This window comes from Oncorhynchus mykiss, chromosome 11 (genome assembly GCF_057628025.1).
Source record: "Oncorhynchus mykiss isolate SJ-2025 chromosome 11, ASM5762802v1, whole genome shotgun sequence".
NCBI classification, from domain to species: domain Eukaryota; kingdom Metazoa; phylum Chordata; class Actinopteri; order Salmoniformes; family Salmonidae; genus Oncorhynchus; species Oncorhynchus mykiss.
This window is the reverse complement of record NC_143032.1, coordinates 75,930,325-75,956,823: the sequence shown is the minus strand read 5'-3', so window position 1 is coordinate 75,956,823 and position 26,499 is coordinate 75,930,325. Positions and strand designations below refer to the sequence as shown.

At 42.0% G+C, this 26,499-nt stretch overlaps 2 protein-coding genes across 2 annotated transcripts in view; both read left to right on the top strand.

Moving 5' to 3' along the window:
- The first annotated feature begins 7,249 nt into the window (after window positions 1–7,249).
- Window positions 7,250–26,499, top strand: part of LOC110536374 (calcium-binding protein 7) — a 58,344-nt gene continuing 39,094 nt past the window's right edge. Inside the window, exon 1 of the mRNA XM_021622128.3 lies at window positions 7,250–9,043. Within this exon, the coding sequence (XP_021477803.1) occupies window positions 8,932–9,043 (112 nt within the window). The 5' untranslated portion in view covers window positions 7,250–8,931. The remainder of the gene's footprint in view (window positions 9,044–26,499) is intronic.
- LOC149979870 (uncharacterized) lies at window positions 9,502–11,111 on the top strand. The gene is given in 2 exon segments (XM_090189177.1): window positions 9,502–9,530; window positions 10,262–11,111. Coding segments are annotated over 2 exon segments (879 nt in total).

The window sequence follows — 26,499 nt, the reverse complement described above, 5'->3', positions numbered from 1 at the left end:
TACCACAGCTCCCCTAACTCAAATACCCTACCCCAGCTCTCCTAACTCAACTACCCTACCCAGCTCCCCTAACTCAAATACCCTACCCAGCTCCCCTAACTCAAAGACCCTACCCAGCTCCCCTAACTCAAATACCCTACCCCAGCTCTCCTAACTCAACTACCCTACCCAGCTCCCCTAACTCAAATACCCTACCCAGCACCCCTAACTCAAAGACCCTACCCAGCTCCCCTAACTCAAATACCCTACCCAGCTCCCCTAACTCAACTACCCTACCCAGCTCCCCTAACTCAAATACTCCACCCAGCTCCCCTAACTCAAAGACCCTACCCAGCTCCCCTAACTCAAATACCCTACCCAGCTCCCCTAACTCAAATACCCTACCCAGCTCCCTTAACTCAACTACCCTACCCAGCTCCCCTAACTCAAATACCCTACCCCAGCTCCACTAAATCAAATATCCTACCCCAGCTCCCCTAACTCAAATACCCTACCCAGCTCCCTTAACTCAACTACCCCACCCAGCTCCCCATAACTCAAATACCTTACCCCAGCTCCCCTAACTCAAATAACCTACCCCAGCTCCCCTAACTCAAATACCCTACCCAGCTCCCCTAACTCAAATACCCTACCCAGCTCCCCTAACTCAAATACCCTACCCAGCTCCCTTAACTCAACTACCCTACCCAGCTCCCCTAACTCAAATACCCTACCCCAGCTCCCCTAACTTAGCTACTCTACCCCAGCTCCCTTAACTCAATTACCCAACCCGAGCTCCCCTAACTCAACTACCCTACCCAGCTCCCCTAACTCAAATACCCTACCCAGCTCCCCTAACTCAAAGACCCTACCCAGCTCCCCTAATTCAAATACCCTACCCAGCTCCCCTAACTCAAATACCCTACCCCAGCTCTCCTAACTCAACTACCCTACCCAGCTCCCCTAACTTAAATACCCTATCCAGCACCCCTAACTCAGACCCTACCCAGCTCCCCTAACTCAAATACCCTACCGAGCTCCCCTAACTCAACTACCCTACCCAGCTCCCCTAACTCAAAGACCCTACCCAGCTCCCCTAACTCAAATACCCTACCCAGCTCCCCTAACTCAAATACCCTACCCCAGCTCTCCTAACTCAAATACCCTACCCAGCTCCCCTAACTCAAATACCCTACCCAGCACCCCTAACTCAAAGACCCTACCCAGCTCCCCTAACTCAAATACCCTACCCAGCTCCCCTAACTCAACTACCCTACCCAGCTCCCCTAACTCAAATACTCCACCCAGCTCCCCTAACTCAAAGACCCTACCCAGCTCCCCTAACTCAAATACCCTACCCAGCTCCCCTAACTCAAATACCCTACCCAGCTCCCTTAACTCAACTACCCTACCCAGCTCCCCTAACTCAAATACCCTACCCCAGCTCCCCTAACTCAAATACCCTACCCCAGCTCCCCTAACTCAAATACCCTACCCCAGCTCCCCTAACTCAAATACCCTACCCAGCTCCCTTAACTCAACTACCACACCCAGCTCCCCATAACTCAAATACCTTACCCCAGCTCCCCTAACTCAAATAACCTACCCCAGCTCCCCTAACTCAAATACCCTACCCAGCTCCCCTAACTCAAATACCCTACCCAGCTCCCCTAACTCAAATACCCTACCCAGCTCCCCTAACTCAAATACCCTACCCCAACTCCCCTAACTCAACTACCATACCCCAGCTCTCCTAACTCAAATACCTTACCCAGCTCCCCTAACTCAACTACCCTACCCAGCTCCCCTAACTCAAATACCCTACCCAGCTCCCCTAACTCAAATACCCTACCCAGCTCCCTTAACTCAACTACCCTACCCAGCTCCCCTAACTCAAATACCCTACCCCAGCGCCCCTAACTCAAATACCCTACCCCAGCTCCCATAACTCAAATACCCTACCCAGCTCCCTTAACTCAACTACCCCACCCAGCTCCCCTAACTCAAATACCCTACCCAGCTCCCCTAACTCAAATACCCTACCCAGCTCCCCTAACTCAAATACCCTACCCAGCTACCCTAACTCAACTACCCTACCCAGCTCCCCTAACTCAAATACTCCACCCAGCTCCCCTAACTCAAAGACCCTACCCAGCTCCCCTAACTCAAATACCCTACCCAGCTCCCCTAACTCAACTACCCTACCCAGCTCCCTTAACTCAACTACCCTACCCAGCTCCCCTAACTCAAATACCCTACCCCAGCTCCCCTAACTCAAATACCCTACCCCAGCTCCCCTAACTCAAATACCCTACCCAGCTCCCTTAACTCAACTACCCCACCCAGCTCCCCATAACTCAAATACCTTACCCCAGCTCCCTTAACTCAATTACCCTACCCGAGCTCCCCTAACTCAAATACCCTACCACAGCTCCCCTAACTCAAATACCCTACCCCAGCTCTCCTAACTCAACTACCCTACCCAGCTCCCCTAACTCAAATACCCTACCCAGCTCCCCTAACTCAAAGACCCCACCCAGCTCCCCTAATTCAAATACCCTACCCAGCTCCCCTAACTCAAATACCCTACCCCAGCTCTCCTAACTCAACTACCCTACCCAGCTCCCCTAACTTAAATACCCTATCCAGCACCCCTAACTCAAAGACCCTACCCAGCTCCCCTAACTCCAATACCCTACCCAGCTCCCCTAACTCAACTACCCTACCCAGCTCCCCTAACTCAAAGACCCTACCCAGCTCCCCTAACTCAAAGACCCTACCCAGCTCCCCTAACTCAAATACCCTACCCAGCTCCCCTAACTCAAATACCCTACCCCAACTCCCCTAACTCAACTACCATACCCCAGCTCTCCTAACTCAAATACCCTACCCAGCTCCCCTAACTCAACTACCCTACCCAGCTCCCCTAACTCAAATACCCTACCCAGCTCCACTAACTCAAAGACCCTACCCCAGCTCCCCTAACTCAAATACCCGACCCTAGCTCCCCTAACTCAAAGACCCTTTCCCAGCTCCCCTAACTCAAATACCCTACCCAGCTCCCCTAACTTAGCTACTCTACCCCAGCTCCCTTAACTCAATTACCCTACCCGAGCTCCCCTAACTCAAATACTCTACCACAGCTCCACTAACTCAAATACCCTACCCCAGCTCTCCTAACTCAACTACCCTACCCAGCTCCCCTAACTCAAATACCCTACCCAGCTCCCCTAACTCAAAGACCCTACCCAGCTCCCCTAATTCAAATACCCTACCCAGCTCCCCTAACTCAAATACCCTACCCCAGCTCTCCTAACTCAACTACCCTACCCAGCTCCCCTAACTTAAATACCCTATCCAGCACCCCTAACTCAAAGACCCTACCCAGCTCCCCTAACTCAAATACCCTACCCAGCTCCCCTAACTCAACTACCCTACCCAGCTCCCCTAACTCAAAGACCCTACCCAGCTCCCCTAACTCAAAGACCCTACCCAGCTCCCCTAACTCAAATACCCTACCCCAGCTCTCCTAACTCAACTACCCTACCCAGCTCCCCTAACTCAAATACCCTACCCAGCACCCCTAACTCAAAGACCCTACCCAGCTCCCCTAACTCAAATACCCTACCCAGCTCCCCTAACTCAACTACCCTACCCAGCTCCCCTAACTCAAATACCCTACCCAGCTCCCCTAACTCAAAGACCCTACCCAGCTCCCCTAACTCAAATACCCTACCCAGCTCCCCTAACTCAAATACCCTACCCAGCTCCCCTAACTCAAATACCTTACCCCAGCTCTCCTAACTCAAATACTCTACCCCAGCTCCCCTAACTCAAATACCCTACCCTAGCTCCCCTAACTCAAATACCCTACCCAAGCTCTCCTAACTCAAATACTCCACCCAAGCTCCCCTAACTCAAATACTTTATCCTAGTTCCCCTAACTCAAATACCCTACCCCAGCTCCCCTAAATCAAATACCTACCCCAGCTCCCCTAACTCAAATACTCTACCCCAGCTCCCCTAACTCAAATACTCTACCCCAGCTCCCCTAACTTAAATACCTACCCCAGCTCCCCTAGCCCATTAGTTCCATGCTATGTGATCTCTTGGCTTCTAGTTCTTCCAAGCCCAGCCCAGGCATGCCTTGTCTCTATGCTACACTACCTCATAACTCATGGACACAGAGTGGGAAGAAGTTGTTCCTAAGAACTGATACAGGGTCAGCAAAAAAAAAAATTATGGGGAACATCTACCAGACAACATACACTGAATTCCAAATCTATCCTCTTCCCCCTAACTGTTTCTCGCATCTACACAACTGCCTTAGGGGTACGAAGTATATTTGTCAATTTGGAATTCAGTAAATTGAGAGGGCCTAAGCAGTGAGTGTTGTGTGGGCAGTAATGGTAGGAACACTGGCATCTAGTGCTAGCGCTGAGACAGACAGTGAGACAGACAGACAAACAGACAGACACACCAAACCACTGACATTGAGGTGAACCAGAGAGAAACAGTAGGATACATACTCTTGCACAGGAAAAGGAAATCATTATATACCTGCAGTTACAAAGGAAGGCCCTGACTGCATCAGGTTCTAAACGTCAGGGCTATTGAGTATCTATTGGAAGCACAAAGCAGTCTGACCTTCTCAGTGCCTCCCCATTGAGTGGACTTTAGGTAGGCTGCTTTATGAACATAAAAGTGTGAGAGTCCAGGTTTGTGCTGTTAAGGCACAGACACACCGGTCGGTAGCATTTACCGGCCAAGATTACTTAGCATCTCTGAACAGAGTGACGGTGTGTTTTGGTCCCTAAAACACACAGTGCCAAATGAACGGTGAAGAAATGGCAGACGAACCGGCAAACCGTCACTCGGTGCAATGGCTTTCTCCTTTAGACAATAAGGAGGAAGTGGTAGCTGCAGAGAATCATTTTGGAGATGCCAAAGAAGCTTTCAATGTTTCTTCTGAGAAGGGTATTGTTAGTCACAGACCATGCTTGGTTGAAACAAACGATCACGTGGAGAGTTGTTTTTACTCAGCCTTTTGATTTAACACAGGGATGGGATGTATGGAGGGTGGAATAGAGGCAGGGAAAGAAAGAGAGAGAAAGACAGAGAGAGAAAGAGCAAGAAGACAGAGAGAGAGAGAGAGACATATAGAGAGGGGAGAAAGCGAGATATGGAGGGAGAGCAAGAGAGAGAGAGAGAGATCAGAGGAAGGATTAATACAATTGAGGTCCACAGGATGTCATGTGTGTCTCACAGGTATATGTACACCACCGTTCAAAAGTTTGGGGTCACTAGAAATGTCATTGTTTTTGAAAGAAAAGCTCATTTTTGTCCATTAAAATAAAATTAAATTGATCATAAATACAGTGTAGACATTGTTAATAATTTTGTAAATGACAATTTTTTGTGGAATATCTACATAGGCGTACAGAGGCCCATTGTCAGCAATCATCACTCCTGTGTTCCAATAACACGTTGTGTTAGCTAATCCTATTATATAATTTTAAAAGGCTAATTGATCATAGAAAACCCTTTTGTAATAATGTTAGCACATCTGAAAACTGTTGTTCTGATTAAAGAAGCAATAAAACTGGCCTTCTTTGGACTAGTTGAGTATCTGGAGCATCCGCATTTGTGGGTTTAATTACAGGCCCAAAATGGCCAGAAACAAAGGACTTTCTTCTGAAACTCGTCAGTCTATTCTTGTTCTGAGAAATTAAGGCTATTCCATGTGAGAAATTTCAAAGAAACTGAAGATCTTATACAACACTGTGTACTACTGCCTTCACAGAACAGTGCAAACTGGCCCTAACCAGAATAGAAAGAGGAGTGGGAGGTCCCGGTGCACAACTGAGCAAGAGGACAAGTACATTATAGTGTCTAGTTTGAGAAACAGACGCCTCACAAATCCTCAACTGGCAGCTTCATTACATGGTACCCGCAAAACACCAGTCTCAACGTCAACAAGGAAGTGGTGACTCTGGGATGCTGGCGTTCTAGGCAGAGTTGCAAAGAAAAAGCCAACTGTTGACATTGAGACTGGTGTTTTGCGGGTACCATTTAATGAAGCTGCCAGTTGAGGATTTGTGAGGCGTCTGTTTCTCAAACTAGACACTATAATGTACTTGTCCTCTTGCTCAGTTGTGCACCGGGGCCTCCCACTCATCTTTTAATTCTGGTTAGGGCCAGTTTGAGCTGTTCTGTGAAGGGAGTAGTACACAGCGTTGTACAAGATCTTCAGTTTCTTTGAAATTTCTCGCATGGAATAGCCTTAATTTTTCAGAACAAGAATAGACTGACGAGTTTCAGAAGAAAGTTATTTGTTTCTGGCCATTTTGACCCTGTAATCAAACTCACAAATGCTGATGCTCCAGATACTCAGCTAGTCTAAAGAAGGCCAGTTATATTGCTTCTTTAATCAGAACAACAGTTTTCAGCTGTGCTAACATAATTGCAAAAGGGTTTTCTAATGATCAAATAGCCATTTAAAAGGATAAACTTGGATTTGCTAACACAACGTGCCTTTAGAACACAGGAGTGGTGGTGATAATGGGCCTCTGTAGGTCTAAGTAGATACTCCACAAAAACATCTGCAGTTTCCAGCTACAATAGTAATTTACAACATTATTAACAATGTCTACGCTGTATTTATGATTAATTTTATGTTAATTTAGTTAACAATAAATGTACCTTTCTTTCAAAAACAATTACATTTCTAAGTCACCCTAAACTTTTGAACGGTAGTGTATGTGTGTGTGTGTGTGTGTGTGTGTGTGTGTGTGTGTGTGTGTGTGTTTGTTTGTGTGTGTCTGTTTACTCTTAACAGTATACTCATGATTTGTTTGATGTAATGTCATTACTTTTCAATTCTAAGAATTAAACATGACTCAACAACACCAGGATTGCAGCCATGTTGGAATACAATTCAGGACTGGAAATTTGATTCCTCAGTTTAGATGGAATTGACCCAACCTTGTTCTCCACAGTCGTCAACATAGCTTCAACCACAGTGTGATCAAACAATGTTATCATATCCAGTCAGGAAGAATTTTTGGTGCATCAGAGAGAGAGAGAGAGGGAAAGGGAGATAGAGAGAGAGGGGGGAGGGAGAAAGGGTGAGAGAGTCACACTCATGTGAAAAGGATGTCACGCTGCTTGTTAAGCGAGAACCACTTCCTCTTAATTCAGGCTACACCAAGAATAGAAACCAGGACCTCTGCCTTGCTAGTGTTATGGGCATCACGTTTCTTTCTTAGCGAGTACCACTACCCCCGAAGCGCAACACACACACAGCAGTGTTGATAAGGGCTAATGATGCAACATTGTGAAGGTTTTCAAAAGCAAATTAACCTACTGTATATGCCCTTGTCCATTCTTATGCAAATATATCTGCCTCGGCAGCCACTCTTGGGAAGGAAGGGTGTGTGACTTATCTTTTAAAACACTAAGCAGTTAATTAACCACACAACAACAGGCCAGTAAAGAACCGCTATCTGAAAAAAAACAGAAACATTTTTCATCCTTATCAACTTAATGAGAAACGTGTGTTACTTACTGTTACTGCATTATGACAGCCACTAGCATGATTTCAATTCTACTCATTTACTGGCTTCACCTTCGATGGTTTCTGGTCAACAGACACAATGTCACACCTGGCTGTTCAGTGTATAACATCTAGAGTATGTCATTTAAGGCTCAAGATTAAAATATATTAATTTCCATTAGGAGAGATGCTAGGGTAGAATTCATCCGTATCCTACAATGTGGCTCGTGGTCATTAATCACAGCTCTCGTGGTTTGTTTGGTACCCGGGGAGCACGTGTGTCACTACGGCAAGCAAGACCGGGATTTAGTGCGTGCGCTGTGTGGAATACAGAATTCACGCAGTGCGAGAGAGCCACACACACTGGAGTCAGGGTACGGAATGTGTGTGTGTGTTCCTGTGGGAGAGAGATAGCTGACTATACACAGGAGCCAGGGTTGCAGTTCACAAAATCCACACAGAGCGTCGTCCCCTCACCTGTGGAGCGAAGAGTGAATTGGAGATGGAAAGCCGCCCCCGTTCCAATGACCAAATAAGAGCGAGCGAGTGTGCCCACGCGCTGAATGCATAGGCTATTTTCAGTGAATGTTCTAAGGATTCGGTGACTTTACATTTATTGTGTTTGAGTGAAGGTACATTTGTACTTTTGATTTCTACGCTGTCCGTATTTATTTTGTGTTTCTCACCTGGATCTTATCACTAAAAGCTCAATGGAAAGGTAAAAGGACACCGTGCCTACCAAGAAAATAACTCGCATCCAAAAGATCCAACAAGTGGATGAACGAATATTCTGCCTCTGCACTAATGACTGGACTAAAACAACGGATCAAGCATCTTTGAATGAACTCATTGTTTTGGGATTTTATCTCTTTGTTTTCTAATCCAGTGAGAGAAACCGCTGTTCCTTTTCATCTGCACTGACATCTCACTGGCGGCGTGTCTCTGCAGATGGAGCCACCGTGATGTGTTTAGTCTTGTTCAGCAAATAGCCTGTATAAGTGTGACAATTTAGGCAATTAATTCAACTCGATGATTGTCAATTAATTTCCTCAACCCAGGCTAGATATATCTCGTAATTTGTGTAACAAATAACTGTCAAGTATCCAGAAAAATAAAAAGGAGATACAGTGACAACGTCAAGTTTGTATTTATACATAAAAACAATAATCCACTAGTCTTCTCCGTGTTCATTCACCAAGGAACGGGAGATAGGCTACCACGGATCCTCTCTTCTCTCCTGCCTCTCGAATCTGGGACCACATCTGTTCCTTTCTATTCATGGACTTGATCCTCCGCACCCTGTTTGAAACTGGAGAAAAGTTGTGAGTGACTCTCTTGAACTATCCCTTATATGAAGATCAGGGCACAGGTGGCAGCCCCAGACCGTCACCGCAGCCATGCCTATCATGCATCCAATCACCTCCAATTTGATGTACCGGGGCATCTGCACCATCCCAGACATGCTCGCCTACCGAGCCCCGGTCAACCTGCCCGAGGACGAGGTGGAAGGTGAGGAGGAGAGTTTACATGTTCTGTTCCCAGCTCTGGTTCTGTTCCCAGCTCTGGTTCTGTTCCCAGGTCTGGTTCCGTTGCCAGCTCGCAGCTATGCTGTAGCCTTTCATCTCACATAATCGTTTCATTATCAATTCATACTTGGTGAAGCGAGGTCTTGAGTCAAAGTAATGGCAAGAGAGCGGTGAGTTCTTTTAGACTGTCGCCATCAGTGCAAGTAGATTCAGCACCACGGACAGCGCCGCTCAGGGAGTCCGCATTTGAATCAGTCCCTTGTCTCACCATGTTGACTAGGTGCGACTCCGTTTGGAATAGCGTCCACCCACTGTAGATTGTCACTCACAGATAATTTGTTACTTCGCTACCTCAACTTTATAGTTGATCTAGTTATGAAGTTATCAATTAATCAATTTATTTGATCGTCAATTAGTGGGCCAATTGTGTGTAGTATAAACATGTTGTGTTTGCAGGTGAAAGGGGATTTGTAAGAGGCGTGGGATGTCCACAGATGATCTTTTAAAGACAGTTCTACAAGCCTACAAGCCTATCCACCATTTGCCCAGATAAGATTGAGATTCAATTTTGTTTTAGCTCATCACTGATCATTTATTTGGGATTTATTTCTAATGTAAGGTAATTTTAAGGAGAGCACACCTGTATGTTGTAATTGTCTCATGGTGGACTTATGAAGGTGTTGCTCCTTCTAACTCTCCCAGATAAGGGTTAGAGATCACCGTTGTTAATGTTTTTATGTATTGATCCTCAAGCAAGCATGTTTCCCTATTGCAAGATTATCAGCATCTATGTGAACAGCAAATGAGATGTAAGCCTGTGGCAGACACAAAAGCTCCATTACATAAAAAACCCTGTGGAGAAATAATCTAAATGAGAAAACGCTGACACTGTAACAAACATATCCCATTGTGGGGTTATATTCAGTATTGTGGGGTAATATTCAGTACTGTGGTCTTATATTCAGTATTATAGGATAATATTGAGTATTGTGGAGTAATATTCAGTATTGTGGATTAAAATTCAATATTGTGGTGTTAAATTCAATATTGTGGTTTTATATTCAAAATTCTGAGGTTATATTCAGTATTGTAGTGTAATATTCAGTATTGTGGTGTTATATTCAAAATTCTGAGGTTATATTCAGTATTATGGTGTATTATTCAGTTTTGTGGTGTTACATTCAGTATTGTGTGGTTACAGTATATTCAGTATTGTATCACTTTATTCAGTATTGTGGTGTTATATTCCATTTTGTGTAGTTCTATTCTGTATTGTGGGGTTATATTCATTATTGTGGGGTTATATTCATTATTATGGTGTTATATTCAGTTTTGTGGGGTCATATTACATTTTTGGTGTTATATTCAGTATTGTGGTGTTATATTCAGTATTGTGGTTTTCAGTATTGCAGTGTTATATTCAGTATTGTGGTGTTATATTCAGGATTGTTGGGTTACATTCAGTATACCATACTCCGGCGCCGACAGAGAAGGCCGCCTCGCTTCGCGTTCCTAGGAAACTATGCAGTATTTCGTTTTTTTACGTGTTATTTTTTACAGTGGTACCGCAGGTAATCTTGGGTTTCATTACATACAGTCTGGAGGAACTACTGAATATAAGAGCAATGTCAACTCACCATCATTACGACCAGGAATATGACTTTCCCGAAGCGGATCCTGTGTTTTGCCCACCACCCAGGACAATGGATCGGATCCCAGCCGGCGAACCAAAACAACGTCGCTGTAAAAGGGGCAAACGAAGCGGTCTTCTGGTCAGGCTCCGGAGACGGGCACATTGCGCACCACTCCCTAGCATACTACTCGCCAATGCCCAGTCTCTTGACAACAAGGTTGATGAAATCCGAGCAAGGGTAGCATAATAGAGAGACATCGGAGACTGTAACGTTCTTTGCTTTACGGAAACAGGGCTCACTCGAGAGATGCTATCGGAGTCAGTGCAGCAAGCTGGTTTCTTAACGCATCGCACCGACAGAAACAAGCATCTTTCTGGTAAGAAGAGGGGTCGGGGGGGGGGTATGCCTTATGATTAACGAGACGTAGTGTGATCATAACAACATTCAGGAACTCAAGACCTTCTGTTCACCTGACTTAGAATTCCTCACAATCAAATGTCGACCTGATTGTCTACCAAGGGAATTCTCTTCGATTAAAATCACAGCCATATATATTACCCCCCAAGCAGACACATCTATGGCCCTGTACAAACTTTATTTGACTCTATGTAAACTGGAAACCACATATCCTGTGACTGCATTCATTGTAGCTAGGGATTTTAATAAGGCTAATCTGAAAACAAGACGCATATAAGGCCCTCCCCCGCCCTCCTTTCGGAAATGCTGACCACGACTCCATTTTGTAGCTTCCAGCCTACAGACAGAAACTAAAACAAGAAGCTCCAGCGCTCAGGTCTGTTCAACGCTGGTCCGACCTATCTGATTCCACGCTTCAAGACTGCTTCGATCAGGTGGATTGGAATATGTTCCGCATTGCGTCCAACAAGAACATTGACGAATACGTTGATTTGGTGAGCGAGTTCATTAGAAAGTGCATCGGCGATGTTATACCCACAGCAACGATTAAAACATTCCCAAACCAGAAACCGTGGATTGATGGCAGCATTCGCGCGAAACTGAAAGCGCGAACCACTGCTTTTAACCAGGGCAAGGTGACCGGAAACATGACCGAATACAAACAGTGTAGCTATTCCCTCTGCAAGGCAGTCAGACAAGCTAAACGTCAGTATAGAGATTAAGTAGAGTTGCAATTCAACTGCTCAGACACAAGAGGTACAGTGCCTTGCGAAAGTATTCGGCCCCCTTGAACTTTGCGACCTTTTGCCACATTTCAGGCTTCAAACATAAAGATATAAAACTGTATTTTTTTGTGAAGAATCAACAACAAGTGGGACACAATCATGAAGTGGAACGACATTTATTGGATATTTCAAACTTTTTTAACAAATCAAAAACTGAAAAATTGGGCGTGCAAAATTATTCAGCCCCCTTAAGTTAATACTTTGTAGCGTCACCTTTTGCTGCGATTACAGCTGTAAGTCGCTTGGGGTATGTCTCTATCAGTTTTGCACATCGAGAGACTGACATTTTTTCCCATTCCTCCTTGCAAAATAGCTCGAGCTCAGTGAGGTTGGATGGAGAGCATTTGTGAACAGCAGTTTTCAGTTCTTTCCACAGATTCTCGATTGGATTCAGGTCTGGACTTTGACTTGGCCATTCTAACACCTGGATATGTTTATTTTTGAACCATTCCATTGTAGATTTTGCTTTATGTTTTGGATCATTGTCTTGTTGGAAGACAAATCTCCGTCCCAGACTCAGGTCTTTTGCAGACTCCATCAGGTTTTCTTCCAGAATGGTCCTGTATTTGGCTCCATCCATCTTCCCATCAATTTTAACCATCTTCCCTGTCCCTGCTGAAGAAAAGCAGGCCCAAACCATGATGCTGCCACCACCATGTTTGACAGTGGGGATGGTGTGTTCAGGGTGATGAGCTGTGTTGCTTTTACGCCAAACATAACGTTTTGCATTGTTGCCAAAAATTTCAATTTTGGTTTCATCTGACCAGAGCACCTTCTTCCACATGTTTGGTGTGTCTCCCAGGTGGCTTGTGGCAAACTTTAAACGACACTTTTTATGGATATCTTTAAGAAATGGCTTTCTTCTTGCTACTCTTCCATAAAGGCCAGATTTGTGCAATATACGACTGATTTTTGTCCTATGGACAGAGTCTCCCACCTCAGCTGTAGATCTCTGCAGTTCATCCAGAATGATCATGGGCCTCTTGGCTGCATCTCTGATCAGTCTTCTCCTTGTATGAGCTGAAAGTTTAGAGGGACGGCCAGGTCTTGGTAGATTTGCAGTGGTCTGATACTCCTTCCATTTCAATATTATCGCTTGCACAGTGCTCCTTGGGATGTTTAAAGCTTGGGAAATATTTTGTATCCAAATCCGGCTTTAAACTTCTTCACAACAGTATCTCGGACCTGCCTGGTGTGTTCCTTGTTCTTCATGATGCTCTCTGCGCTTTTAACGGACCTCTGAGACTATCACAGTGCAGGTGCATTTATACGGAGACTTGATTACACACAGGTGGATTGTATTTATCATCATTAGTCATTTAGGTCAACATTGGATCATTCAGAGATCCTCACTGAACTTCTGGAGAGAGTTTGCTGCACTGAAAGTAAAGGGGCTGAATCATTTTGCACGCGCAATTTTTCAGTTTTTGATTTGTTAAAAAAGTTTGAAATATCCAATAAATGTCGTTCCACTTCATGATTGTGTCCCACTTGTTGTTGATTCTTCACAAAAAAATATAGTTTTATATCTTTATGTTTGAAGCCTGAAATGTGGCAAAAGGTCGCAAAGTTCAAGGGGGCCGAATACTTTCACAAGGCACTGTATGTGGCAGGGTTTACAGTCAATCACGGAATACAAAAAGAAAACCAGCACCGTCGTGGACCAGGATGTCTTGCTCCCATACAGACTAATTAACTTCTTTGCTCGCTTTGAGGACAATACAGTGCCACTGACACTGCCTGCTACCAAAACCTGCGGACTCTCCTTCACTGCAGCCGACGTGAGTATAACATTTAAACGTTATAACCCTCGCAAGGCTGCAGGCTCAGACGGCATCCCCAGAAGCGTCCTCAGAGCATGCGCAGACCAGCTGTGTGTTTATATTCAATCAATCCTTTTCCCAACTTGCTGTTCCCACATGCTTCAAGAGGCCCACCATTATTTCCGTTCCCAAGAAAGCTAAGGTAGCTGAGCTAAATGACTATCGCCCCGTAGCACTCACTTCCATCATCATGAAGTGCTTTGAGGTACAAGTCAAGGACCATATCACCTCCACCCTACCTGACACCCTAGACCCACTCCAATTTGCTTACCGCCCCAATAGGTCTACAGACGATGCAATCGCAATCACACTGCACACTGCCCTAACCTATCTGGACAAGAGGAATACCTATGTGAGAATGCTGTTCATTGACTGCAGCTCAGCATTTAACACCATAGTACCCTCCAAACTCGTCATCAAGCTCGAGACCCTGGGTCTCGACCCCGCCCTGTGCAACTGGGTACTGGACTTCCTGACGGGCCGCCCCCAGGTGGTGAGGGTAGGTAATAACATATCCACCCCGCTGATCCTCAACGCTGGGGCCCCACAAGGGTGCGTTCTGAGCCCTCTCCTGTACTCCCTGTTCACCCACGACTGCGTGGCCATGCACACCTCCAACTCAATCATCAAGTGTGCGGACGACACTACAGTGGTAGGCTTGATTACCAACAACGAGGAGACGGCCTACAAGGAGGAGGTGAGGGCCCTAGGAGTGTGTTGTCAGGAAAATAACCTCACAATCATCGTCAACAAAACAAAGGAGATGATTGTGGACTTCAGGAAACAGCAGAGCGAGCACCCCCCTATCCACATTGAAAGGACAGTAGTGGAGAAGGTAGTAAGTTTTAAGTTCCTCGGCGTACACATCACGGACAAACCGAATTGGTCCATCCACACAGACAGCGTTGTGAAGAAGGCGCAGCAGTGCCTCTTCAACCTCAGGAGGCTGAAGAAATTCGGCTTGTCACCAAAAGCACTCACAAACTTCTACAGATGCACAATCGAGAGTGTCCTTTCGGGTTGTCTCACCGCCTGGTACGGCAACTGCTTTGCCCACAACCGTAAGGCTCTCCAGAGGATAGTGAGGTCTGCACAAAGTACCTAGGTGTCTGGCTAGACTGTAAACTCTCCTTCCAGACTCATATCAAACATCTCCAATCTAAAATAAAATCTAGAGTCGGGTTTCTATTCCGCAACAAAGCCTCCTTCACTCACGCCGCCAAACTTACCCTAGTAAAACTGACTATCCTACCGATCCTCGACTTTGGCGATGTCATCTACAAAATAGCTTCCAATACTCTACTCAGCAAACTGGATGCAGTTTATCACAGTGCCATCCGTTTTGTTACTAAAGCACCTTATACCACCCACCACTGCGACCTGTATGCTCTAGTCGGCTGGCCCTCGCTACATATTCGTCACCAGACCCACTGGCTCCAGGTCATCTACAAGTCCATGCTAGGTTAAGCTCCGCCTTATCTCAGTTCACTGGTCACGATGGCAACACCAGGTGTATCTCACTGATCATCCCTAAAGCCAACACCTCATTTGGCCGCCTTTCATTCCAGTTCTCTGCTGCCTGTGACTGGAACGATTTGCAAAAATCGCTGAAGTTGGAGACTTTTATCTCGCTCACCAACTTCAAACATCTGCTATCTGAGCAGCTAACCGATCGCTGCAGCTGTACATAGTCTATCGGTAAATAGCCCACCCATTTTTACCTACCTCATCCCCATACTGTTTATATTTATTTACTTTCTGCTCTTTTGCACACCAGTATCTCTTCCTGTACATGACCATCTGATCATTTATCACTCCAGTGTTAATCTGCAAAATTGTAATTATTCACCTACCGCCTCATGCCTTTTGCACACAATGTATATAGACTCTTTTTTTTTCTTTTTTTTCTACTGTGTTATTGACTTGTTTATTGTTTACTCCATGTGTAACTCTGTGTTGTCTGTTCACACTGCTATGCTTTATCTTGGCCAGGTCGCAGTTGTAAATGATAACTTCTTCTCAACTAGCCTACCTGGTTAAATAAAGGTGAAATAAAATAAAACAAATAAAAAATTGTGGTGTTGTATTCAGTTTTGTGAGGTTATATTCAGTAGTGTGGTGTTATATTCAGTTTTGTGAGGTTATATTCAGTAGTGTGGTGTTATATTCAGTTTTGTGAGGTTATATTCAGTAGTGTGGTGTTATATTCAGTTTTGTGAGGTTATATTCAGTAGTGTGGTGTTATATTCAGTTTTGTGAGGTTATATTCAGTAGTGTGGTGTTATATTCAGTTTTGTGAGGTTATATTCAGTAGTGTGGTGTTATATTCAGTTTTGTGAGGTTATATTCAGTAGTGTGGTGTTATATTCAGTTTTGTGAGGTTATATTCAGTAGTGTGGTGTTATATTCAGTTTTGTGAGGTTATATTCAGTAGTGTGGTGTTATATTCAGTTTTGTGAGGTTATATTCAGTAGTGTGGTGTTATATTCAGTTTTGTGAGGTTATATTCAGTAGTGTGGTGTTATATTCAGTTTTGTGAGGTTATATTCAGTAGTGTGGTGTTATATTCAGTTTTGTGAGGTTATATTCAGTAGTGTGGTGTTATATTCAGTTTTGTGAGGTTATATTCAGTAGTGTGGTGTTATATTCAGTTTTGTGAGGTTATATTCAGTAGTGTGGTGTTATATTCAGTTTTGTGAGGTTATATTCAGTAGTGTGGTGTTATATTCAGTTTTGTGAGGTTATATTCAGTAGTGTGGTGTTATATTCAGTTTTGTGAGGTTATATTCAGTATTTTTCATTTTAAATGTATTTTACTTTTGGTATTGTGGGTTTATATTTGGTATTGTGGGTTTATATTTGGTATTGTGGGTTTATATTTGGTATTGTGGGGTTATATTTGGTATTGTGGGTTTATATTTGGTATTGTGGGTTTATATTTGGTATTGTGGGTTTGTATTTGGTATTGTGGGTTTATATTTGGTATTGTGGGTTTATATTTGGTATTGTGGGGTTCTATTTGGTATTGTGGGTTTATATTTGGTATTGTGGGTTTATATTTGGTATTGTGGGGTTCTATTTGGTATTGTGGGTTTATATTTGGTATTGTGGGGTTATATTTGGTATTGTGGGTTTATATTTGGTATTGTGGGGTTATATTTGGTATTGTGGGTTTATATTTGGTATTGTGGGGTTATTTTCAGTATTTTGTGGTTATATTCAGTGTTGTGGTCTTATATTCAGTATTGCGTTATTATATTCAGTACTTTTGCCTTATATTCATAATTTTCTGTGTTATATTCAGTATTGTTGGGTTATATTCAGTATTGTTGTGTTATGTTTGGTATTTTATCCTTATAGTCAGTATTTTGGGGTTATATTCAAGATTGTGGTGTTATTTTCAGTTCTGGTCATATTATGTGTTCCAGGGTTATATTCAGTATTGTGTGGATATATTCAGTTTTTTCGGGTTCTATTCAGTATTTTGGGTTGATATTTATTATTGTGGTCTTATATTCAGTATGTTCAGTGTTATATTCAGGTTAATGTGGTTATGTTCAGTTTTGTGGGGTTGTGTTCAGCACTGTTAGGTTTTATTCAGTCATGTTTGGATATTTTCAGTTTTTGTATTTTTTTTGTATTTTTTTTGTATTTATTTTTAGCTTTGTGGTCTTATATTTAGTATTTTCAGTGTTATATTCAGTATTATGGTGTTTAATTCAGTATTGTAGTGTTATTTTCAGTACGGTGGTGTTATATTCAGTATTTTGGGGTTATATTCAGTATTGTTGGTTTATATTTAGTATTGTGGGGTTAATGTTCAGTATTGCGGGTAAATGTAAATTTTTGTGGTATTTTTATTTTTTATTTTTTTTTACCTTTATTTAACCAGGCAAGTCAGTTAAGAACAAATTCTTATTTTCAATGACGGCCTGGGAACAGTGGGTTAACTGCCTGTTCAGGGGCAGAACGACAGATTTGTACCTTGTCAGCTCGGGGGTTTGAACTCACAACCTTCCGGTTACTAGTCCAACGCTCTAACCACTAGGCTACCCTGCCGCCCCACTATATTGCATAGTGATGTTTTCACTATTGTGGGGTTATATTTAGTTTTGTTGGGTTAGTCAGTCCTGTTTGGTTTTATTCAGTATTTTGGGTATATATTCAGTACTTTGGGCTTATGTTTAGTATTTTGGGTTTATATTTAGTATTGTGGTCTTATATTAAGTTTGTTTGGTGTTGTATTCAGTATTTTGGGGTTAAATTCAGTATTCTGGGGTTATATTCAGTAATGGAGTGTTATATTCAGTATTATGGGGTTAAATTCAGTATGGTGGTGTTAGATTTCAGTATTTTGGAGTTTAATGCAGTATTGTGTGTTTATATTTAGTATTGTGAGGCAAATGTTCAGTTTTGCAGGGTTCATTTTCAGTTTTGCAGGGTTATATTCAGTATTGTGGTATTATATTCAATACTTTTATTCAGTATTTTCGGTGTTATATTTAGAATTGTGGGGTTATGTTCAGTATTGTGGTGTTATATTCAGTATTGTGTGGTTATATTCATAATTGTGGTCTTATATTCAGTACTGTCTTAAATTCAGTATTTTCTGTGTTATATTCAGTATTGTGGTGTTACATTCAGTATTTTAGAGTTATAGTCATTATTGTGGTGTTATTTTCAGGTTTGTGTTGTGACATTCAGTATTGTGGTGTCACATTCATGATATTGGTGTTATACTCGGTGTTGTAGGATTATATTGAGTATTGTGGAGTTATATTCAGTATTATGGTGCTATAATCAGTATAGTGATGTTATGTTCAGTATTGTGGTGTTACATTCTGTATTGTAGTGTCATATTCAGTATTGTGGCGTTACATTCAGTATTGTCGTGTCATATTCAGTCCTGTGGGGTTATATTATGTTGTGTTTTCATATTTGGCATTGTGGGGTTTTATTCCGTATTGTGGTGTTATATTCAGTATTGCGGGGTCATATTTAATATTGTGTAGTTATGTTCAGTATTGTGGGGTCATGTTCACTTTTGTGTGGTAATATTCAGTATTGTGTGTGGGGTAATATTCAGTATTGTGTGTGGTGTAATATTCAGTATTGTGTGTGGGGTTATATTCAGTGCTTGGGGTTGTAATTAGAATTGTGAGGTTATTCAGTATTGTAGTATAATATTGACTTTTGTGGAGTAATTTTCAGTATTTTCCATGTCATTTTGAGAACTGTGGTGTTATATTCAGTATTGTGGTGTTATATTCAGTATTGTTGTATTACACTCAGTATTGTGGAGTTATATTCAGTATTGTGGGGTTATTTTTAGTATTGTGGGGTTATATTCAGGATTGTTTAGTTATATTCACTATGGTGGTGTTATATTCAGTATTGTAGTGTTTTATTCAATATTGTGGGGTAATATTTAGTATTGTGTTGTAATATTCAGTATTGTGGGGTTATATTCAGTATTGTGGAGTTATATTCAGTATTGTGGGGTCATATTCAGTATTGTGGAGTTATATTCAGTATTGTGGGGTCATATTCAGTATTGTGGGGTTATTTTTAGTATTGTGGGGTTATATTCAGTATTGTTTAGTTATATTCACTATGGTGGTGTTATATTCAGTATTGTAGTGTTTTATTCAATATTGTGGGGTAATATTTAGTATTGTGTTGTAATATTCAGTATTGTGGGGTTATATTCAGAATTGTGGAGTTATTTTCAATATTGTGGGGTTGTATTCCGAATTGTGGGGTTATTTTCAGTAGTGTGGGGTTATATTCAGAATTGTGAGGTTTTATTCAGTATTTTTTTTTTTCTACAGTATTGTGGGGTTGTTTTCAGTATTGTGATGTTATATTCAGCATTGTGGTGTTATATTCAGTACTGTGGTGTTATTTTCAGCATTTAGTGTATATTCAGTTTTCTGTGTTTTTTCAGTATTGTAGTATTATATTCAGTATTGTGATCTTATTTTCAGTATTTTCGGTGTTATATTTAGTTTTGTGGGGTCATATTCAGTATTGTGTGTTCATTTTAGGTATTGGGGGGTTATATTCACTATTCTGGGGTTATACTCATTTTTGTGCGGTCATATTCAGTAGTGTGTTTTTCCCCAGTATTGTTGGTTTGTATTCAGTATTGTGGGGTCATATTCAGTATTGTGTGGTTCTATTAAGTGTTGTTGGGTTTTATATTCAGTATTGTGGTGTTATACTCAGTATGGTGGGTTTATATGCAGTATTGTGGGCTCATTTTCAGTATTCTGGTGTTATATGCAGTATTGTAGGGTTATATTAAGTATTGTGAGGTGTCATGGAGTGGCTCCTTCTGGGTATAGAGCATGGCTTCCCGCTCTCTCCTACACCCAAGTTCTGTTATCTCTGGTCGTAAATTCGTTGCGGAGACTCTCTCCTCCTGGACATGCAGAAAGAGTGACAGAGAGAACAAAGGATTTTACATGGCCAACTCCTAATTTCCCAAAATGAGAATTTGAAACAAAATGTCCACTTGTGAATAGGTGGTATTGGGCCGTGGACATAAAATGAATGAGTAAAGATGAAACCATTTGTGAAATGATGTAATGTGATGTTAAACCTTTAATGTTAGAGAATTGTATTCCCTTTAAAGTTTAACAAAGTCATTGGCCCGCCCCGTGAATACAGACATGATCTGGTATCATGGAACAGTCCTTTCCTATTGTCACGAATAAAAACCCCTCCTGAGGAAATCCTCTTCAGACCACTAATACCTCGGTGTCAGCTGAGGTGGCACAGGTTTGAGTACCAATACTGAGCAAACCCACAGCGTGAGCTACATTGGCTACACGGCTGGAAATGGTTGATCGATCCCGACAGAATAAGAGCACATCTTAGATACTAATTACTAGTCTGCAGCTAGAAATTATGTAAACCTGGGATGCTATTTCCGACAACCGCCGAAACATCTACTCTAATGAGAACATTTCTGAATGGTACTCTGAAGTATCCATTCTAACCACAAAATACTTCAGGGATGCAGAGAAAGAGAGAGACGCGGATGAACTGACTCTCCAGCAGACGGACTGAAGATTCCAACAGAGATCACGATGACACCTGGATGTGAATATATATTGATTGCAATTATTCCCGAGTGAGTGAGCGTTCATGTGCAAAGGATTAGCATTTCAATTAATATAATTATAGTAGTACTGTGTGTAGTGATCCCTCTGGTCTTTCCCATTCTCGCTCAGTCCACACCCACTTCCCTTTGTCCACCAAGCCGTCATATCGGCTTAGCCCACTAGGGCATCTTCCCTGTCCTGTGTTAGTAACCAATATCTACTGTGTTGTTTGTTTATGCATTTCTGTGATTATTTAGTTAGTCAGTAAATCACTGATTTAGCCAATTGGTGTATGGATGATTCATAGTAAAGGCTGGGTTCGTGCAGATAACCAACAATTTACGACGTTTGGAATGACACTAATGTGAGGTAAATAATAATTCATTAATGAGAAGACTAATTGATCAGATATTAAAATATATGAAGAGTTATATTAGGAGAATTATAACTTTGGAATCTGAAGATTTTCCTTGGTGCCCCGACTTCCTAGTTAATTACATTTACCTGATGAGTTTAATCACATAATAATAATTACAGAGAATTGATTTGAGAAAATAAACAGTCTTCACTTTTAATGATGCCAAAGACACGACAGGGGTCATATTCAGTATTGTGGGGTCATATTCAGTATTGTGGCGTTATATTCAGTATCGTGGGGTTATATTCAGTATTGTGGGGTTATTTTAAGTTTCGTGGGGTTATATTCAGTATTGTGGTGGCTGGCTGTAATACACATTACAACACACAGACATGCTCACATGTATTATGTCAGAAATCTGTCTTTTTGACAGAAAGCTTATTTTAGTGCTGTATTTATTGTTGTGGGATCTGTCTGGTTTACTATTGAATCACACACTGCTACTATCCCCCTGTCACAGTGAATCTCACTGATGTAAATATTGTGACAGACATTTCCCATTGTAGGGTTACATTCAGTGTTGTGGTGGCTGGCTGTCTTACTAGCTATACATATTACAACACTCCTCCGCCCTGTATTGGAATAGAAATCCAGTGGATGAATCACCTCAATGACTGAACGCGTACATTGTGACAGACATCTACTATTGTAGGGTTGGATTCAGTCTTACTGTGTCTGGCTGGCTTTATACACTGCAACACTCCCCGACACTCCCCCTGTCACCTGATTGAGGTTTATGGATCTGATAGAGTACATTTATAGATTGTATTTCAAGGGAACACAATAGTTTTGAGTGCAGATACAGAGAGGGAAGCAGGCCTAAGGCAGTCAACCCACTCTCCAGTAACGGTATATACTATGACACAGACAGCAGCACTTGGTTGCACGGTTGATTCTGATGGATTGACTATTGCTATATTGTGCTGTTTAGGATTGAGGAGATGTATATCAATGTACTGTAAGACAATCCAAATGAATTGCATGTTGGCCAATCTGACCATGACAGAATGCATGCGTAAGTGTGAATGACAGCATCTGATTGTGTGTCGCTGGTCAGGTCTTGTGAGAGATCGTCTCCACCGTGGTTATTGATGCAGAAATTCGCTGGGACAGAAACGAGACGAACAGTTAATTGAATCTCGAGTCACATATGCACGCACAGCCTCACAGGGGCACATACACACACACACGCACACACATACACACACACGCCCGCGCGCACGCTCGCACGCCCGCGCATGCACACACACACACACACACACACACACACACACACACACACACACACACACACACTTTGGCTTGGCACAGTAGAGGAAACCCATTCAGTGCTGCGACTGGTTTCAATTACAAGAGCTTGCTGAAAAATGGTAATAGTGAGATTCTATCATTTAGTTTGGATGATGAGTTTCAACTCCGATAGACTGAGCATGTGTTAAATTAACACTCTGAATATCTTTTGACACCTACAGTAGAGTGGATGCCAACAGGATTGTTCAAACTGTTAGCAGTTTCGGGAATACATCTCTGTCTCTATGTCTGTCCCTCTGTCTCACTTTCTCTATGACTCTCTGTCTGTATAATTGTCTTGCTGTCTGTCTCTCTGTCTTTCTCTCTGTCCCTCTCTCAACCAGCAAACAGAGAACATATAAGATGAAAAACATAGGTTAGTCAACTCTCCCCATAGGAGAACCCTTTGAAGAACACTCTTTAGTTCGAGGAATAACTGTTTTGGGTTCCATGTAGAACCCTTTCCACAGAGGGTTCTACATTGAACCAAAAAGTGTTCTACATGTAACCAAAAAGGGTTCTACCTGGAACCAGAGAACATATAAGATGAAAAACATAGGTTAGTCAACTCTCCCCATAGGGTTCACCTATGGGGATAGCTGAAGAACCCTTTTGGAGTGTAGTTGCTTATTTTGTCAACAGACAGACGGAATAAGGTATAGGAGAAACCAACATTGTTCTTTGCTGTGTCTTTTGCATGAATATAAACTGGGTGGTTCGAGCCATGAATGCTGATTGGCTGAAAGTCGTGGTATATCAGACCATATACCATGGGTATAACAAAACATGTATTTTTACTGATGTAATTATGTTGGTAACCAGTTTATAAAACCAATAAGGCACCTTGGGTGTTCGTGGTATATTGCCAATATACCATGGCTAAGGACTGTATCAAACATACCCTCATAAATCTGACTATCCTGCCGATCCTTGACTTTACTCTACTCAGCAAATTGGATGCAGTCTATCACAGTGCCATCCGTTTTGTCACCAAAGCCACATATACTACCCACCACTGCAACCTGTGTGCTCTAGTTGGCTGGCCCTCGCTTCATATTCATCGCCAAACCCACTGGCTCCAGGTCATCTATAAGCCCCACCTTATCTCAGCTCACTGGTCACCACAGCATCACCCACCCGTAGCATGTGCTCCAACAGGTATATTTCACTGGTAATCCCCAAAGCCAACTCCTCCTTTGGCCGCCTTTCCTTCCAGTTCTCTGCTGCCAATGACTGGAACGATCACTGAAGCTGGAGACTTATATCTCCCTCACTAACTTTAAGCTCCAGCTGTTAGAGCAGCTCACAGATCACTGCACCTGTACATAGCCCATCTGTAAATATCCCATCCAACTACCTCATCCCCATACTGTTATTTTTTTTGCTACTCCTTTGCACCCCAGTATCTCTACTTGCACATTCATCTTCTGCACATCTATCACTCCAGTGTTTAATTGCTAAATTGACATGATTTCGCCAATATGACCTATTTATAGCCTTACCTCCCTTATCTTACCTCATTTGCACACACTTTATATAGACTTTTTTTCTCTATTGTGTTATTGACTGTATGTTTGTTTATTCCATGTTTAACTCTGTGTAGTTGTTTGTGTCACACTGTTTTGCTTTATCTTGGCCAGGTCGCAGTTGTAAATGAGAATTTGTTCTCAACTAGCCTACTTGGTTAAATAAAAACAAAAAATACAGGCACTCTGCGTTGGGTCGTGCTTAAGAATAGCCCTTAGCCGTGGTAAATTGACCATATGCCACACCCACTTGGGCCTTATTGCTTAACCTCTGCGCACGGAACCCGGTAGCGGGCTGAAATTCGACAACATACGGTGATCGCTACATAAATAGTCATATTAAACATTCATGAAAATACAAGTGTCTCACATGTTTCGAAAGCCTAGAATCTTGCTAATCCAACTGCGTTGTCAGATTTAAAACAGGATTTACTGCGAAAGAATACGGTACGATTTTCTGAGGACAGAGCCCCATAAAAAACAACCATTTCAACCAGCACAGGCGTAACAAAATCACAAACTGCAATAAAATAAATTGTTTACCTTTGACGATCTTCCTCTGTTTGCAATCCCAATGCTCATTGTTACACAATGAATGTTTTTTTGTTTAATAAAATTCATTTTTATAGCCTAACACGAACATTTTTGTGAACCGCTTGTGGTCGTGAATTCCGTCTCATTCCATTTTCAACGACACATTCGAGGTAAATACACACACAGAACATGACTTTTCCAGTCATGTTTGGTTTCATTGCAATCAACTGGTTTGTTTGTAACACAACCAAACCTGATGGATGATTTCACGGGACGTATTGACTGAAAGAAACCGATTTGAAGACAACAAGTAATGACATCATTGTGCACCAATGATTTGCCCGCTGTTTCATGACTGACTGTATTTTATCCCAATGACCACTGATCGTCTTGAAATCTAGCTGGGTAGATAGCCAATGAGCTGAGGTAAACGGCAATATGTAATGTTTATTTGTTGGAAGACCAACCCATGTAGTAAACTCTGGCGTAAAGACCGAGGACGATTCATTTAGCGATTCCCAAATAGAGGAATATTTTTTGAACGGAGAGGACATCGTTTTGGACTGGTAAGTTCTTCTCATGCTAATGCCGTTGTTTGAAATTAATAATATAAAATATTATTTGTGAAATGAAAGAGCCTATTTGAGGCTGTTGAGGGGAGGGCAGGCCCACAACAATGGCCAAAGTGAAATGGAGACAGTAGATACAGCTGGTCTGTTGTAATATAATAAAGACAGTAGATCTAGCTGGTCTGTCATAATATAATAGAGACAGTAGATCTAGCTGAAATGTCATAATATAATAGAGACAGTAGATCTTGCAGGTCTATAGTAATATATTCAACCTTATGTTCCCTGTACTATGTATATATATATATATATATATATATCTGTTTATTATACCTGTTGATACAGGGCTCATATGTGAAACTATTCTAACTAAACATTTTCTTTCACAGCGACACTGACTCCGAATGGGAGCCCCCAGTGCCAAGGTGTCCACCCCCCACCGAAGCTGGTTCATCCAGCTCCTGCCACAAGTGGTGTTCATCTGCCCAAATGTATTTCTGCAGGCATGGATGTGCTATGGCCCCAGGCATCAGCAGCATAATATTGTGTAGAAGACTGAGGGTCTTCCAAATATTGAAAGTGTTATTTTTTAAATGTGTATATATTTTGTTCATGTTTTTTTCTCAATTTTTTATTTTTTTTTTGGTGGGGGGGGGGGGTGTTAGAATACCATTTTGGTATTTTGTATATAGTTATTCCATTCAAAATGTATAACTTCACCAATTTTGCCACTTGGGTACATTTGGGATACTTGTGTGGGACACCTGGGTGACTTCATGATAAATGTCATGTAGCACACTCATTTTGGAAGTTATCATTCTGAAACTTTGCACAAGTACTGTTGCCCTCTTATGTTTTTCACTGAAATTGTCCCCATCATCCTATCTGAATGTTTGTTATATCTTGTTCATTTTAAAGATGATGATACAACAATACAAATAAAAAACGTATGTTTTTTTCAATGTATTATCTAAACCAGATCTATTGTGTTATATTCTCCTACATTCAATTCACATTTACGCAAACTTTAGAGTGTTTTCTTTCAAATGGTACCAAGAATATGCATATCCTTGGTTCTGTGCCTGAGCTCCAGGCAGTTAGATTTGGGTATGTCTTCAGGCGGAAATTGAAAAAAGTAGGGGGATAGCTCTAAGAGGATTATTTATACCATTCCTTCCTTCTGTCTACCCGTCACTCCCACATAACCGACATGAGACTGTGTCACATTCCTTAAGAGCAAATATGACTTTCAGAGAAAAGACATAGCACATAGAATTGTGTGTGCACACTGACTGCATGATGTGACCTACGAAAGAAGACAAGGCACTACAAAT